Source organism: Callorhinchus milii, unplaced genomic scaffold, assembly GCF_018977255.1.
Source record: "Callorhinchus milii isolate IMCB2004 unplaced genomic scaffold, IMCB_Cmil_1.0 Scaffold2, whole genome shotgun sequence".
NCBI classification, from domain to species: domain Eukaryota; kingdom Metazoa; phylum Chordata; class Chondrichthyes; order Chimaeriformes; family Callorhinchidae; genus Callorhinchus; species Callorhinchus milii.
Genome location: NW_024704743.1, coordinates 738,917 through 756,115, shown reverse-complemented (window position 1 = coordinate 756,115; position 17,199 = coordinate 738,917). Strand labels below are relative to the sequence as shown.

The 17,199-nt window shown below is 53.2% G+C and overlaps 1 protein-coding gene across 1 annotated transcript in view; it reads left to right on the top strand.

The window, feature by feature from the left end:
- LOC103188289 (sodium channel protein type 4 subunit alpha B-like) overlaps nt 1-17,199 on the top strand; it is a 77,831-nt gene that overhangs the window by 29,009 nt on the left and 31,623 nt on the right. Inside the window, exons 13-16 of the mRNA XM_042332523.1 lie at nt 1,221-1,459; nt 5,607-5,780; nt 6,405-6,761; nt 14,536-14,964. Of these exons, the coding sequence (XP_042188457.1) occupies nt 1,221-1,459; nt 5,607-5,780; nt 6,405-6,761; nt 14,536-14,964 (1,199 nt within the window). The remainder of the gene's footprint in view (nt 1-1,220; nt 1,460-5,606; nt 5,781-6,404; nt 6,762-14,535; nt 14,965-17,199) is intronic.

The window sequence follows — 17,199 nt, the reverse complement described above, 5'->3', positions numbered from 1 at the left end:
CTCCTCCTTGCTCCCCCCCTCTCTCTCCAGCGCACAATTAATCTCCCCATCGTTCCGAAAATAGCCCGGTTTAAAAATAGCCTCCCTTCCCGACAAGGCCCCGTAGACATCTTCCAAAATGGTTGCTTCCTCTCAGCCTACTTGAGTGCGCAGACCTCTCCCTCACCCACGTCTGTGAACCTGCGCTCCCCAAACCCAACCCCTGCCCTTCCTCCCCACACGCGCCCACACGCACGCGCCCACACACACGTGCACACACACGCGCGCACACACAAAGGCTGGTGTGAAGAACGCTCCTACTCAGCTTCACTTGCCTTGTTTTTCTCCTGATTGTTCCCCAAGGCTTGTAAAGTGCCTCTGGCATATGTTTTTTTTGTTCACAGATGACAGCAAAGCTCCCAGCAGTGGAGGGTCCCAAAGGATTACGCGCCCCCCCTCTCGCCCGCACCAAACCCCCGCATCCCCCTCCCCTGCCTCCCCCTCCCACTAAGTGCCTTAGTCAGAGTCAAAAAATGCAGAGTGTGATAATAACAAATAATAACACATAATCGTCATAATAATTCTTCAATTTTTCTGCAGAGCTTCGCGCATCCTGCTTTGGCTGTAAAGTGTAGTGACTGTGTATTTTGTAGCCAATTTGCACCCTGCGGCGTCCCACACACAATAGGAAGAGGATGTGCCATTTTATTTGGGGAAATTGCTAGTCAGGACACCGGGAGAGAGAGAGAAAGAGAGAGAGAGAGAGAGAGAGAGAGAGAGAGAGCGGTTGGTGGGGGTGGGGGGGAGAGAGAGAGAAACTCCCTTCTCTTGTTGAATAGCGTCTCGGAATTTTTATTGTCTTCTCTGACCGGGCAGGTGGCTCCTCGGTTTAACTTCTCATCCGAAAGGCACAGCCTCCCGCAAATGCAGTGCTCCCCTCAACACAGCGTAGTGTGTGACTTCCAAAGTCCTGAGGCGGGGCTTGAACCCCACAGCCTTCCTCCCTCTCTCCCTCCGTCTCGGCATCAGCCTCCGCCACTGTTAAGCGCTCCAACACCCTGTGCCCCGCTTGAACCGCGCTGTGTAGATCCAAGGAATTGTTGTCGTTGTGGTTGTAGACGGGATGGATGGAATTCTTATGTTCGGTGCATATAAAAAAAATGGCGTCCTCCTGACGTGAAAAGCGGCGTCCAAATGTAATTAGTTGTTGTTGTTGACGTCGTCGTTGTTGCCCTCCCCAGAACTGGAAGAATCTCGTCAGAAGTGCCCTCGCTGCTGGTATCACTTCTCCCAGACCTACCTGATCTGGAACTGCAGTCCGCAGTGGATCCGAATCAAGAAGACGGTGAAGGTTATCGTGATGGATCCCTTCCTGGACCTGAGCATCACCATCTGTATCGTGCTCAACACCCTCTTCATGTCCCTGGAGCACTACCCGATGTCCAAGGAGTTCGAAAACATGCTCCACGTGGGCAACCTGGTGAGCAGAGCTCTCTGAACGACCACCGTCCTCGCCTTTGATGCCGTGCTTCAAATGGCACGTGTTCAGCGCTTTTCACGTAGGGAGGATGTCCCAGTGCGCTGGACGGTGAAGGGTTCGCGCTCGAGTTTGGGGGGTGGGAGTGCGGGTGGGAGTTACTGCTGGGAGGATGATTGAAGGCACCTCATCGATACATCCCTAAGATCTCTAAGGGACTTTAACCGTGGACTTGAGGTACTGTGTCTGTAGCCAAGTTTGCTCACAGCAATGTCCCGCAAACAGCGAGGAAACAAGTAGTTTCAATCCCGAAACAAATTCCGGGATTATTACCCCCGGAAAACGATCCGCCAATCGACTAACAGCCTATTTACTGCTGGGTAAGCAGATTCGTGCGGAGTAAGGACAATTGGCTGAGGGTTCGCCCTGCCCGGGAATCAAACCCAGGCCCTCTCGCTTGCGAGGCGAGGGTGCTAACCACTCCGAGACGGGATTTCAAGATGTCGCTTGAAGCAGGCTTTGTGAGCGGGGAGGGAGAGCCCGAGTAAGAAGGACTCCGGGATGTAATTCCATCGAACGGGGGCAGCAAAGCTTGCCCACGGGATGGGGAGGGAGGAGAGCGCTGGGGACATGAAGCAGGGCCATGTTCAGGGAGAGGAGCAAGTTCCCGGATTGTCGAGCTGCCGGGGTGTCCTGACGTGAGATTGTGGAGGCTTTCAAATAACAATAAATAATCCTTGCAGTCGACACAGCGCCTTATCGCGTCGTTGAGACGTCTCAAAGGGGCTTCACAGAATACGGTGTAAAATTAACCGTCTGCGTATTTTGTGGGTGAAACGCGGCAGCCGATCGCGTCCCCCACAAACAGGCGCGGATTGAAGTGACCAAATTATTAGCGTTGTTTTTTTTCCTGAGGGATAATTATCAGGCGTGTAAGGAAACGTGCCTTTCGCTCTGCCGGGAATCGAACCCAGGTCCTCTCCCTTTGCGAGGCGAGTACTCTAACCACTGATTATAATTATTATACTAATTAACAACAACAACTTGCACACACACACACATATATATAAAACTAGCGCCCTTCACTTCTCGGCAGTCCCGATGAGCATCGCCGACAGTAATGACTCTGGGACATTGTGTGTGTGTTTCACTGTCACTGTGAGGAGACGCCATACAAATGCGAGTTAAAGTCCGAGCGATTTTTTGTTTTCTTTTGATCGGAGATCAGAGTTTCTGAGCACTAAGTAAGCTTTGAGCGAGCGAGAGGGAGGGCGAAGAGAGCTGTTCTTCTGAAATACTCGACGGGCAGGTGTCCGTTTGTCTGTCTGTCTGTCTGGCCTCTAACAGCTGCCAGCGCTGTGACACGGAGCACTCAAGCACATGAGTGTGAAATGAATGGTCCGAGCTGCTAAACTATTGAGCCAATCTAATCTTCCCCTTTAGATGTGTGGCATTCTGAGATTGGGCTGCCAAGTGTCCCATGTGTTATTTGATGTCCCAGAGTGAAGAGCGCCAATCACTGCGCCGACCCAGATTGCGCGAGCGGAGGTGTCTGGAGATTTGGGAGGGAGGAATCCAAAATGGCAACGACTACCAACAATATTATAACGACCGTTCGCTGTTTGCGGGGACCCCCGCTGGGCGCAGTCGGGCTGCCGCGTTTCGCCCCCAAGACATTACAGTCAATTCGCTTTGCGGTTACATCCTCCAAGATCCTCTCCCTCGTCTTCAAGTCCCTGCACTCCTCCGCAACCCCCACCCCCTCCGACCTCTCTGACTTCCTCTCTCCTCAAAACAGCACCCATTGCCTTCGTTCCTCCGGGTTCTGGCCTCCTCCTCGTCCCCCGAGTCCTCCGCTCCACCCTCGGCGGCCGTGCCTTCAGCCCCTGCGCCCTGAGGCTCTGGAACTGCCTTCCTCACTCCCTTCGCCTCGCCCCCTCCCTTCCCATTTTCAGGTCTCTGCTGAAGACCTTTCTTTTCGACCGCACCTTTGGTCACCTTCCCCCCCACTCCTCCCGGCTCGGTCCCGTGATCCGTTACTGTGAAGCGCTCTGAGACGCCGTCCGGCGTGGAGGGCACTATATAAATCCAAGTTGTTGTTGTTGTTGAGATGTTTCGAGGACGTGATAAGGGGCTGTATCGAAAGCGAGGATTATTGGTATTGTTATTAATAATAATCCGCTCCCGAACTGGTTTCCGGAGTTTATCAGATCCTTAGGGTTTGCCTTTTGTTGGATGTTTTTTGTTTTCTCAACGTTCATAAAAATGTTGAGCAAATTTCCCGAACTGGATAATAAATGATCCATCATCCTTACAAGAGATCAGGACGTACATACATCTCACGGGATTTACTGTAAAGTGCAGCGATTGTGTAATTTTTCGAGGGAAACACAACAGCCAATTCGCACGAAACCACGTCCCACAAACAGCCATGACGGTAATGACCGGGTTAAATCTGGGGGATTGGCATTATTTTGAATCGTTGCAATCTGCGAGTCGGTACCATCAAAGTCAAAGTCCCAAAAGTGCTTCAGTGCTAATTAAATCAAAGTGACGTGAGGGTCTGTTCTGCAAAGGAACAAAGCAGCTGATTTTGGCGCAGCCCAATTCCCTTAAACGTTCACAGACGAGGTCAGTGATCAATTTTATCCAGTGAATTGCTGGTCAGGACACGGGGGAAAAACTTATGGGATCTTTAACGTCCACCAGAACAGACAGATGGGATCTCAGTTTGATGTCTTCTCTGACAGTGTGTGTGTGTGTATTTGAAAGCCAGTGACTGACAATTCACCCTCCATCCCTCCGTGGACTCAAACTGTGGACTACAAACTCAAAGTCCTGGTACGAGGCTTAAATCTACCACCTGACTTGCAGGCAAGAGAGGAATAATTTGGGATGATGACATGGGAGAAGTGTTGGATTAATAGAGTTTGCAGCACAGAAAGAGGTGTGCGCAATTGGCTGACATGTTTTGCCCCCAAAAATACACAGTCAATTCATTTTACAATATATTCTGTGAAGCCCTTTGAGACGTCCCAACGATGTGCTAAGGCGCTGTATCAATGCAAGTATAATTATTATTATTATTATAAGATTTGGCATGAGCAGCTTTTAGAGTAGAGTCAATTGGGGACATTTAAAAGAGATTAGATAAGCACATGAAGAAGGTATATTGGGAATAGGGAAAGGATGGAAAATTGGGATTCCATTGGAAAGATTTCTTGGAAGAGCAAAATACCAACACCAAAAAAATGCAGAATGGCCTCCTCGTCTCTCTCGCTCTGGGACATTACCCCACGTAAAGGGCGCGGGCGCTATATGTTGTTGTTGTTATTGTTTTTGTTTGGTTATTATTGTCGTCCAATTGACCTCAAGTCAGTAGAACAAGAGGGCATAAATGTAGAGTCGCAAAGATCAATTTTAGGCCGGACACCGGGAAGTATTTAACACAAAAACAGAAGTCGCTGCGAACACTCAGCAGAGGGTCCGGCAGCATCTATGGAGAAAGGAAAATGAGTCGATGTTTTGGGTCCACGACCTTTCATCAGAAGTAGGACATGTTGCAAGGCAGAGGCTTTGAAGGACTAACAGAGAAAGGGGGGAGAGCAGGGCAAGGAAGACAAAGGAGAAAATAGGGTAGAGGACGGGGGATGATGAGTTAAAGAGGTGTGGTTGGGTGGTTGAGACCAGGACACTCAAACTCATTTAACAAAAAAAATGGCTTGAGGCTGTGGTGGGAGGGCAGTTGGCAGATGTACTGGACGGTTGAGATCAAAGGGCCTTCTTCGCCCAAACCAATCTCGTGATCTTCTTTGAACATCATCTTTTAATAAAGCCCTCACTTACGAAACTCACACGAGGGCCAAGATTTACTTTAGGGAATCAGATGCAGTAATGAATAGAGAAGAGCCATTTGTAGGTATGAGAAACCAATGCTAATTGATTGCTTATTGAGTTGGATTTTGGTCAGCCGGGCGGGCGTCCGTGGAGGGACAATTGTGGGGTGGGGGAAGTCACTGGGAACACCCGATACTTGCCGTGGGAGTCCGTTCTGGGATGTGCGGTGTTGCGTGGGGAGTGGGAGAGGCGGTGGGGGGGGAGGTAAGGAGCGTGGGTTCGGTCCCATGGTGTCATTCCCTGTCCTCCGCAGGTCTTCACCGGGATATTCACTGCCGAGATGATCTTTAAGATCATTGCCTTGGATCCGTATTTCTACTTCCAGCAGGGCTGGAACATCTTCGACAGCATCATCGTCAGCCTGAGCCTCATGGAGCTGGGCCTGGCCAACGTCGATGGACTCTCCGTGCTGCGATCCTTCAGGCTGGTACTGATTTTACTCAACGTAATGTCCGTCTGTTCTTCAGTGGCCGGCAAGTGAGGATGGGGGGGTGGGGTGAGGGGGCAGGGGGAGTAATAATATCTGTAGTAGTTATTATTAATAATAAAAATGTAACACAATCTATTATTCTTGTTAATATATTCGAGTTTTTTGATAATAATTTATTACAGCGTAATAATAATTAATACATTATCACTCATAATCGCTAATAATATTATTCATAATTATTATTCTCAGACTCTGACAGACAGACAGTCTAACAATCTTACACAGTAATGTAAGTCTAACATAATCGTACACGTCATAATAATCCTCGCCTTTGACCCGGCGCCTCGTCACGTCTTCGAGACGTCTCGAAGCGCTTCACAGGATACACTGTAAAGTGTAGTGACTGTGCGTTTTGTGGGCGAAACGTACAGTCTAACATACGGTGTTACGTGGGGTTAATTACAGTGTTATCCAGTGCCGATGTGAGCGGGGCACGTTTTAACCCATTTGTTTGGTTTCTTGTCACGCCCCCCCCACCTCTCCCCCTCTCCCTCCCCCTCTCCCCCTCTCCCCCCTCCCCCCCCCTCTCCATCCCCCTGCCCACTCGCCCACCCGCCGCAGCTGAGAGTCTTTAAGCTGGCAAAGTCCTGGCCGACCCTCAACACGCTCATTAAAATCATCGGCAACTCGGTGGGCGCCCTGGGCAACCTGACTTTGGTGCTGGCCATCATCGTCTTCATCTTCGCGGTGGTGGGGATGCAGCTCTTCGGCAAGAAGTACCTCGACTGCGTCTGCAGGATCGGGACCAATTGCAAGCTGCCGCGCTGGCACATGAACGACTTCTTCCACTCCTTCCTCATCGTCTTCCGGGTCCTGTGCGGGGAGTGGATCGAGACCATGTGGGACTGTATGGAGGTGGCTGGGAAGCCCCGGTGTATCCTGGTCTTCATGCTGGTCATGGTGATCGGGAACCTCGTGGTGAGTTCCGACCCGCAAGGGACGCTGGCGCCCGACACGCCTGGGGCCGTGGTATAGCGCTCACCCTCGCGCGCTCTCTCTCTCTCTTTCTCTCTCGCTCGCGCTCGCTCTCCGAGTCAGCAGGCGGTGGTTTGAAGCCCCCATGTCAAGCCTTGAGGCTCCATCGCAGTCCGAGCTGATGCTCCAATGCAGTGCCGGGGGCTGTACTGCATTGTCGGAGCTGCGGTCCTTCTGGTAGCAATAATAATATTATTATTATTATTACTACCAGAAGGATAATACTATTATTGTTATTACCACAATGTTAATCATATTATTATTGTTATTATCGCCGCTACTAGACTCTAAAATAATCTTACGTACAGTGTTACTACACAGTGTTGCGCAGACGCTTAACATACAGTGTGTCTTACACATAGTATCGCACACACACACACACATACACACACACATACACACACACTCACACACACACTCACACACATACACTCACACACACACTCACACACACACACTCACACACACACTCACACACATACACTCACACACACACTCACACACACACACACACTCACACACACACTCACACACACACTCACACACATACACTCACACACACACTCACACACACACACATACACTCACACACACACTCACACACATACACTCACACACACACAACACATACACACACGCGCGCGCACTCCCACACATACACACTCACATACTCACACACATACACACACACACTCACACACACACCGAGGTACTGTCGAGGTGGACATTTAAAGACACCGCCTTGTTCCTGGCTCACAGTCCGTCGTACACCTCGTCGGCTGTCACGCTTCAATTGTCGTCGCGTTCCGCCTACAAAACACACAGTCGCCGCACTTTCCGGTGAAGTTCTTCGAGACGTTTTCCCAGCGCGAGGATTATTTATTCCCTTACTAAACCCTTTGAACGCCCCCTCTGGTCTTAGTGGTGACGGCTGCTCAAGTTCTCAAGTTATTTTGGGCAATAAATGGGCGGAAGTTTTTTCGTTTCTTGTTTTTTTTATTTTTTTATTCGTGACAACAAGGCTGTACTTAAGCCGTTATATTTCGCGGCCATTAGCGAGGCGAGCCGTGGGCGGGAGGTGGGGGACAATCAACCCGGGTGAAGGAGACAGATGATTGGGACCTGTTAGCGAGAGAATGCTGCCCCCTCGTTTTGCACAGACCGGTGTTTAAGCTGCTCGTCGGGCTGAGAGACGTGACATTTCAAGACGCTGTGAAGGAAAACGAGCGAAATCGCTAGCCAAGTGGCCGGGCTTTGCAGCCGCTTCGAATAGCTAAGGCAGCGCTAAAAGAGAGGATAATAATAATAATAATAATAATGATGATGATGATGATAATAATCCTTGCATTCGATATAAAGTGCCGGAAGTCCACTTGCTGATCGCAGCCCAGCGCAGCGCAGCGCAGCTCGATGGTAGGAACCTGGAAGAGTAGAAACCAGCCTCCGGGAGCTCCTGTTAACCCCGCGGCCAAAGCCCCGAGGTTTAAGGACCCTGTTTAATTCTAGGAATGGAATGCACTCTCTCTCTCTCTCTCGCTCTCTCTCTTTCTCTCTCTCTTTCGCTCTCGCTCCGGCGAGAGAGTGTGCATTCCATTCCACACACGGGGAAAACTTCACTCTGTCAGGTGGCTTACATCTGTTGAACTCTGCGCGCGTGTGTGTGTGTGTGTGTCAGGTGCCCGGCTGACCGTAAAACAATACTGATACAGAGATATATCTCAGGACGCCTCGCAGGGTGTACTGTAAAGTGCAGCGTATTTCGTAAACGCCGCTCACTAGTCGTGGATTGATTTTTATTAAGGGATTATTACCGAGGTTTCCTACTTAATGCTGGATAAACAAAGGCGTGCGTGCGTGCGTGTGTGTGTGCGTGTGTGTGCGTGTGTGTGCGTGCGTGTGTGTGTGTGTGCGTGTGTGTGCGTGTGTAGTAAGGAAACTTGCCTAAGGTTTTGCCCTGCCCAGGTCCTCTCACTTGCGAGGTGAGAGCCCACGCAAAGTCTACATGTACGTGCGCGTGTTCGTGTGTGTGTGTGTGTGTGCCTTCAGCCTCTCTGCCCCCACCCTCTGGAACTCCATCCCGCAGTCCCTCCCGCCTCGCCCCCTCCCGTGCCTCCTTCAAGACCTGGCTCAAGACCCCCCTCGTCGACAGTGCTCTCGATCGCCCTCCTACCTCCCCACCCATTGCCCTCCGCCCTCCCCGATCCGGACCCTTGGGACGTGCTCCCGACGTGAAAGTAAATGTATTTGTGTTGTTGTTGTTGTTGGTGGTGGTGGGTGCGCGCGTGTCAGGTCTTGAAACTTTCTGACTCGCCATTCCACTGCGCCCCCTCCAAGTGATTGACAGCTGCTCTGAATCAGGATGATTGGCATTCAGTTGTGTCGTGTGATCTTACCCCCCACCCAAAGCCTTGACCTAAATAGATCGCAGGCTCCATTCTCTCCGGTCTATGGAACCTTATCCCAGACAGAATGCATGCCTGTGTTCCTCTGACCACCGACCCCCCACCACCACCCCCAACCCCCCCCCCCCGCGGTACGCAGGCTGGATAAAGCATGATTCGCTCCACCACAGATTCTGCCGCATGATGTGCAGGGAATCTCTGGCACGTTGTTTCGCACCACAACCTCGGCAAACCTTCACTGTCAACCAACAGCCGTCAGAGTCCGGGCAGCGAAGGAGGTCAACTGGTTCTGGGCTGCGTTGGGCAAATGGGGGGGGTGGGGGGGCGTGAGTGGCAGAGGAGTGAGCGGGTTAGAGAGGTAAGGAAGTGCAAGGGAGTGGAGGCGTTTGTAAATGAGAGTGAGGACCTTGACCCAGGGAAGCCTGGCGAGGATTTAACAGGAAGCAGACAGGAACCGGAGTAAAGAGACGCAGGTGAAAAAGTGACCTAGGAATCTGGGAGCTTATTGAACAAGAAACTTGTACGGATAATGTTATAACAGTTGTCCTCTCTCCCCTCACACCCGGTCCTTGACCGGGACCGCCCGCCTTCTCCCACCTCCGCCACATTGCCCGTCTACCGATCGTACCTCACCCCAAACGCAGCCGAAACGCTCGTGCATTGCGTTCGTCACCTCCCGCCTGGATTACTCCAACGCTCTCCTCGTCGGTCTCCCCTCCCTGTCCAGTCCGACCTCCCTGTCACACTCCCCCCAATCCACCACCCGGTCAGCGCCTCCGCTCGACTGGCCCCGGCTCCTGCTCGTCCCTCGGCCCCTCCGCCCCACCGTCGGAGGTGGCGCTTTCAACCGCTACGCTCTCCCTCAATCCCTCCACCTGCCCCCCCCCCCACCACCTCTCCCCTCTTTCAAGTCCCGCCTAACGTTCTTGTTCTCTCGCTGGCTGGGAAGCAGTTGTAAAGGAAGATGTATTTATAACTCTGATGTGTTAACAGACAGGGTTTACAGCCAGCACCGATGTTACTCGGCTCAGACACACAGGGCTGTGCTCTGCAGTCTCCTTGGCTCCTCTCTCTCTCTCTCGTCTCGAGTTTCTCGTCCCTCTCGCTCCTGACGTCTGGCACAGAGATGGTTCCTGGGGTCAATCGATCCGGCAACGATGTTTGCAAACACTGGGGAGTCTAGGGTTTCCGGGGGAAAAAAACACCAGCGCCCAACTGCTCGGCTGTTTGTGGGACGCCGCTGTGCGCGACTGGCTGCCGCGTTTCGCTCATGCAATAAAAAATGCGCAGTGAAAACCGCTTTACAGTATATCCTGTGAAGAGGTTTGAGACGTCTCGAAGACGCTATACCCAGTCCGCTAGATAAACTGCAAACACGAGGACTGAGCCAGACTGATCGGCTGATGTTTCAGCCGCTACGCCCCGAAACTCCCGAACTCTCTCCCTCGATCCCTCCGCCTCGCCCCCTTCCTCCCCACTTTCAAATCCCACCTGAAGACCTTCCTTTTTTGATCGTCCTTAAGGTCACCTTCCCCCTTCCCTCCCTCTCTCTCTCTCCCCCCCTCCCTCCCTCCCTACCCCTCCTGGCTCGGGGTCAGACTCCGCCACTGTCAATCGCTCCGAGATGCTACCCCACGTGAGGGCCGCTGTGTAAATGGAAGTTGTTGTTGTTGTTGATCCTATGTTAGCAACACAGTAGAAGCGTGTTGACATGTTGACAGTGTGTGTGGGTGTGTCTGTGCGTATGTGTGTCTTAGTGTGTGAGTCTGTGTGTGTGTTTGTGTGGCTGAGTTTGTGTGTGTCTGTGTGTGTCTCTCTCTGTTTGTGTGTGTCTCTATGTGTGTGGGTGTCTCTCTGTGTGTGTACGTGTCTCTGTGTGTGTGTGTGTGTGTGTGTGTGTCTCTGTGTGTGTACGTGTCTCTGTGTGTGTGTGTCTCTATGTGTGTGTGTGTCTCTCTATGTATGTACGTTTCTGTGTGTGTGTCTGTGTCTCTATGTATGTACGTTTCTCTGTGTGTGTGTGTGTGTGTGTGTCTCTGTGTGTGTACGTGTCTCTGTGTGTGTGTGTCTCTATGTGTGTGTGTGTCTCTATGTATGTACGTTTCTCTCTGTGTGTGTGTGTGTGTCTCTATGTGTGTGTCACCTCTGTGTGTGTACCTGTCTCTGTGTGTGTGTCTCTATGTGTGTGTGTCTCTCTATGTATGTACGTTTCTGTGTGTGTGTGTGTTCTCTATGTGTGTGCTCTGTGTGTGTACCTGTCTCTGTGTGTGTGTTGTCTCTATGTGTGTGTCACCTCTGTGGTGTGTACCTGTCTCTGTGTGTGTGGTCTCTATGTGTGTGTCACCTCTGTGTGTGTACCTGTCTCTGTGTGTGTGTCTCTATGTGTGTGTGTCTCTCTATGTATGTACGTTTCTCTGTGTGTGTGTGTGTGTCTCTATGTGTGTGTCACCTCTGTGTGTGTATGTGTCTCTGTGTGTGTGTCTCTATGTGTGTGTGTCTCTCTATGTATGTACGTTTCTCTGTGTGTGTGTGTGTGTGTGTGTGTGTCTCTATGTGTGTGTCACCTCTGTGTGTGTACCTGTCTCTGTGTGTGTGTCTCTATGTGTGTGTGTCTCTCTATGTATGTACGTTTCTCTGTGTGTGTGTGTGTGTCTCTATGTGTGTGTCACCTCTGTGTGTGTATGTGTCTCTGTGTGTGTGTCTCTATGTGTGTGTGTCTCTCTATGTATGTACGTTTCTCTGTGTGTGTGTGTGTGTGTGTGTCTCTATGTGTGTGTCACCTCTGTGTGTGTACCTGTCTCTGTGTGTGTGTCTCTATGTGTGTGTGTCTCTCTATGTATGTACGTTTCTCTGTGTGTGTGTGTGTGTGTCTCTATGTGTGTGTCACCTCTGTGTGTGTATGTGTCTCTGTGTGTGTGTGTGTGTGTGTTGGAGATGCATCCAGTGCAAATCCAAATCGTAATTCAAACTCCAGAAGATTAATCGAATGAATAATGGCCGCACATTCTTTCATAGCCTGCGCTAATGTTCTATAAATACAAGGCAGACGGCAACCTCGGAGGGTGAGCCGTGAGTCAGGTTCATTGTACGAGCGCAAACGGACTGAATCGATGGCAACAAAATGAGGCCTCGGGCCATTGAGTACGTCCGCAGTCGCACCTACACAGGGCCGTGGGTTTCCTTAGTTACCAGCCCTGAAATTAACACTAAAAGGCGCTCGCTGCTTTTCTTTCAAGCCAGCGGGCTTCAAACACTCCGCTCCGAACCCTGGCACCTCCGTCCTTCTGACGAGAGGGTGGGGGGGGTGGGAGGGGGGGAACGCAACTCGCGTGGAATTAGCCAGTCTCTCACACACGCACGCACACGCGCACGCACACGCAAGCCGTTCAGCCCAGCTCATCTGTGCCGGTGTTTACATTCACATCTATTCCCTCTCTCTCTCTTCCACCCCTTTATTCCCCTCTCCCATACCCTTCTATCCCCCTCTCCCGCACCCCTCTACCCTCATCTCCCCCACCCCTCTGTCCCCCCCTCTCCGCGCCCCCCCATCCCACCCTCTCCATTCCCCTTTGCTGGTGAGCGCTCTAACCGACTTGCTACCGGGAGGTGCAGTGAAGTGTGCGGGGAGCGCGGTGGGTAGGGTGGGTGGGTGGGTGGGTGGGTAGAGAGGGGCGGGTGAGGCCGACTCACGAGGATGAAAAGACAGGTGATGCGGGCACAGGCACAGGCGGTGACCCAGCGCTGTGTAACGCTGCGCGGTTCAGTGATTCTTGGGCTGACTTGTGGCATTCCACAGTCGACATTGTTGTGGTGAGGCTCACTGGAGCCACAGCGCTCTGTGAGGGATTCCATCACCCGCCTATATTTAACCTCAAAGCCCCCAATCCCTCGCAGAGACAGATGCCGTCCGACTACTACACTGCCTTTGCCCTGTTTTTTTTTTAATGGGGCGTTTTTTTTTAACATGTATTTATTTACCCTGCGGTGAGGAGGGGAGGGGAGGGGAGGGGAGGGGGAGAGGGGGGGAAGGCAAGGGGACATTCCCGAAATCGCCATTCCTGCATAGTTGTGGAGCGTCGGTAGCATTGCCAGTGCCTCACTCACTACGAAACGCGAGTAGCAAAAGAAGTCTGACCTCCACGAGCCCGGAGATGGCGATGTGGCTTAGACTCGCTCTCTGCCTTGCCCCCTCCCTTCCCCATCTTCAGGGCAGGGCGAAACTTTAGGCAAGTTTCCTTACTCCGCACCCCTCTGTTTACCTAGTTGGGTACCCCGGAGACGGATGGCTTTTCCGGGGGTAATAATCCCCTTCAAAAATAATAATAATGATTTGTTTGTGAGGACGCTGCTGGGCGCAATTGGCCGTCCCGTTTCGCCCACCACTGTACAGCCAATCTACGTTTTTGCGATGCATTCTGAGAAGGGCTTTTGAGACGTCCGAGCCACGCGATAAGGCGCTGCGTCAAACGCGAGGATTAGCACAAAGACGGAAGCAGTTTGGAACAGGCGGCAGGTCAGGCAGCCTCTACGGAGAGAGGAAAACGAGTTAACGTTTCAGGTCGATAACAAGGTCAGAAGAAAGGATTATTATTATTATTATTATTATTGTTAGGACCACTTGGTTCACAAAACCAGACTCCCACTCTATCTCCTGCACAATGTCCCGCACGGAAACTTGCTGACAATTTACAGCAACTTATGGATAATTATCCTCACGAGTTGGGGACAGGGTGCGGTGGTGGGGTGAGGGTGGGGGGGGGGGGGGAGGGTGGTTGGGGAGGGGGTTGTTGGGGATCTGTACAGAGCTGAACTTCCTCCGAGTTCAGCGGGGTGTTGGAATCGAGTCAACCCTCTCTGGAGTCGGATGCCTAAACCAGGCGTGGAGACCATGATGGAGACTTCGAGGTCAAAGCCATTCGGTTCACCTTCCGCCATCGTGGGGGTCGTGTCCCAAGCGACACTCTGTACCCCAAGCTACCGTTTCCTAACGGAAACCTATCGAATTTGCTTCCACCGTCTCTCTCTCTCTCTCTCCGTGTCTATTATTATTGATAATAATAACGTCATTATTATTTGCACGCTTACTGTACAAATAATAATAATAATATAATTAACAATCCTTCCGTTCGACGCCGGGCCTTGTCGGGTCTTCGAGACGTCTTAAAGCGCTTCGCGGAATAGACCGCGAAGCGAAGTGGACCATACGTTTTTTCCGGGCGAAACGCGGCAGCCGTGGGCCGAGCGATAGGGTGTTTGCTATTGTGACGCTGTGGTTTGCTGTGTAACTTGTGGTGGGGTTTGTCGCTCTCCCTCAGGTGCTCAACCTCTTCTTGGCCTTGCTGCTGAGCTCCTTCAGCGCCGACAACCTGAGCTCGCCAGACGAGGACGGGGAGATGAACAACCTGCAGATCGCGCTCGCCAGGATCCAGCACGGATTCTCCGTGGCCAAGGGCGCGGCGGGCGAGCTCTTCCTGGGCATGTGCAAGCCCTCGGGCCGGGGACAGGGTGAGAAGGCCCTGGAGCTGCCCACCTGCCGGGTCATTAGCCACCCGGGCGACGGGAAGCCCGTCTCGGGCAACGGGAACGAGAACGGGAACGGGACGGCGGTGGGGCTGGGGCTGGAGGCCGCGGCGGCTCCCGGGCTGACGGTGTGCGTGCCCATCGCCGCTGTGGAGTCGTACTCGGAGTGTCGGGAGGACGAGGAGGAGCTGAGCACCTTCACCGAGAACGCAATCAGCGAGGAGGTGAGCAGGGGCCGGGTGGGAGGTGTGTGTGTGTGTGGTGGGTGGGGGGGACTGTCAGCGTGGGGTCGTGGGGGCGAACCCTCTCCTTACGCGCTCAGGCGTGAGAGCGACCCGTTCCTCAGTCCCCAAGGGACGTCAAGCCCGGCCCAGTGCAGCCGAGTGTGTAAGGAAATCATTGCTCTCAGCCGAGTGTGTAAGGAAAGGATTGGTTTCAGAGCCGAGTGTGTAAGGAAAGGGTTGGTCTCAGAGCCGAGTGTGTAAGGAAAGGGTTGGTCTCAGATCCGAGTGTGTAAGGAAAGGGTTGCCTTCTGGGCTGAGTGTGCAAGGAATGGGAGGGATTTACAGCGGTGTCCTGGAGTTTGGTGAACCCGTTCGGCTCAGGAGAATTTGGGGGATTCTCGGAGACAATTTATATTTATATTAATACCTAAGGCCTTTGGCGTTGGCAGGAAGTCTCACGTTTACTCGTGTCCTGGCGCTGGCGTGAGGGGACGATGTGATTTGCGACGCGAAGGGTCAGGAAGGGGAAAAAAAAAACCACCCGCCATCACCCTTTTGTTTCCGAAAAAAAAAATTAACCTCGCGTTTGCTACATCACATCCTCGACACGCCTCAAAGCGCTTCGAAGAATATGCTGCAAAGTGGAGTGACTGTGTGTTTTGTGGGGGGAGAGGCGGCAGCCGATCGCGCCCAGCGGCGTCCCCACAAACTGACTCCCATTCCTCCCCCACTCCTCCCTCACTCCTCCCCTCTCCTCTGCCCCCCTCCTCTGCCGCACTCCTCCCCCCTCCTCTCCCCCTCCTAAACTCCTCCTCGCCCACTCCTCCCCCCTCCTCTGCCCCCACTCCTCCCCCCTCCTCTCCCCCCACTCCTCCCCTCCTTCCCCCCCACTCCTCCCCTCCTCCCCCCCATCTCCCTCCTCTCCCCCCACTCCTCCCCTCCTCCCTCCCTCCTGGCTCCCATTCCTCCTCCGCTCCTCCATCACTCCCCCACCCTCCTCTTCCCCCCCCCCACCCCCAATCCTAACCCCCCATCCTCGCGGCCCCCTGCCCCCCCCTCCCCAAATGCTGGGATTAACATTTTTTCGACCGAGCGCTATCGGAAGCATTGACTGAGGGCCGTGTGAGCAGCAGGTGCTCCATTCCGGGGGTGACAGACGCCTTTGTGTGGGGTCACTTACCGCTGACTGAGAGCCGGAGCAGGTGAAGACGGCAAAGCAAAGAGACAGTGACAGGTCTCGGAGCCGTTACCGTCTATGGAAAAAACATTTGTTCTCGTTTTTTTCTTGCTGTTTTTTTTTTTGGGGGGGGAGGAGTGGGGGGGGCGGTGGGGCGTGGTGGGGGGGTGAGGGGTAGGCTTCATCTCACTCTGTTGCCCTGCAGTGATTTCTCCAGCCAATGCACTATACTTAGCGCAAAGGTTCATGCTCTTTTTTTTTTGGGGGGGGGCGGTGTTGTCGATTTGTTATTGCTGCAACACGAGGTCAAGCACGTAAGGCTGGCCTCTGCTGGGCTGGTCCGCGCTGCACTACACTGTGCTGGACTGTGCAGTGCTGGGCTGGGCTGTGTTGGGCTGAGCTGGGCTGTGTTGGGCTGAGCTGGGCTGAGCTGGACTGTGTTGGGCTGAGCTGGGCTGAGCTGGGCTGTGGTGGGCTGTGCTGGGCTGTGTTGGGCTGAGCTGGGCTGTGTTGGGCTGAGTTGGGCTGTGTTAGGCTGTACTGGACTGTGTTGGGCTGTGTTGGGCTGTGCTGGGCTGTGGTGGGCTGTGGTGGGCTGTGCTGGGCTGTGGTGGGCTGTGCTGGGCTATGGTGGGCTGTGCTGGGCTGTGTTGGGCTGAGCTGGGCTGAGCTGGGCTGTGGTGGGCTGTGCTGGGCTGTGTTGGGCTGAGCTGGGCTGTGTTAGGCTGTACTGGACTGTGTTGGGCTGTGTTGGGCTGTGCTGGGCTGTGGTGGGCTGTGGTGGGCTGTGCTGGGCTGTGGTGGGCTGTGCTGGGCTGTGCTGGGCTGTGGTGGGCTGTGCTGGGCTGTGGTGGGCTGTGCTGGGCTGTGGTGGGCTGTGCTGGGCTGGACAGGGGGAGGAGGGGTATAAAGTCCATTTATATGCAGCTTTCACATCGATCATGAGGACGTGCCAAGGCACTGAACGGTCAAGGATTTCCACCCGAGTTGGGAGTTGGGATCAGGAGGGGGCAGAGGGGAGGGACGGTGGGGGTAGGAGGGTGACCGGAGGCACGATC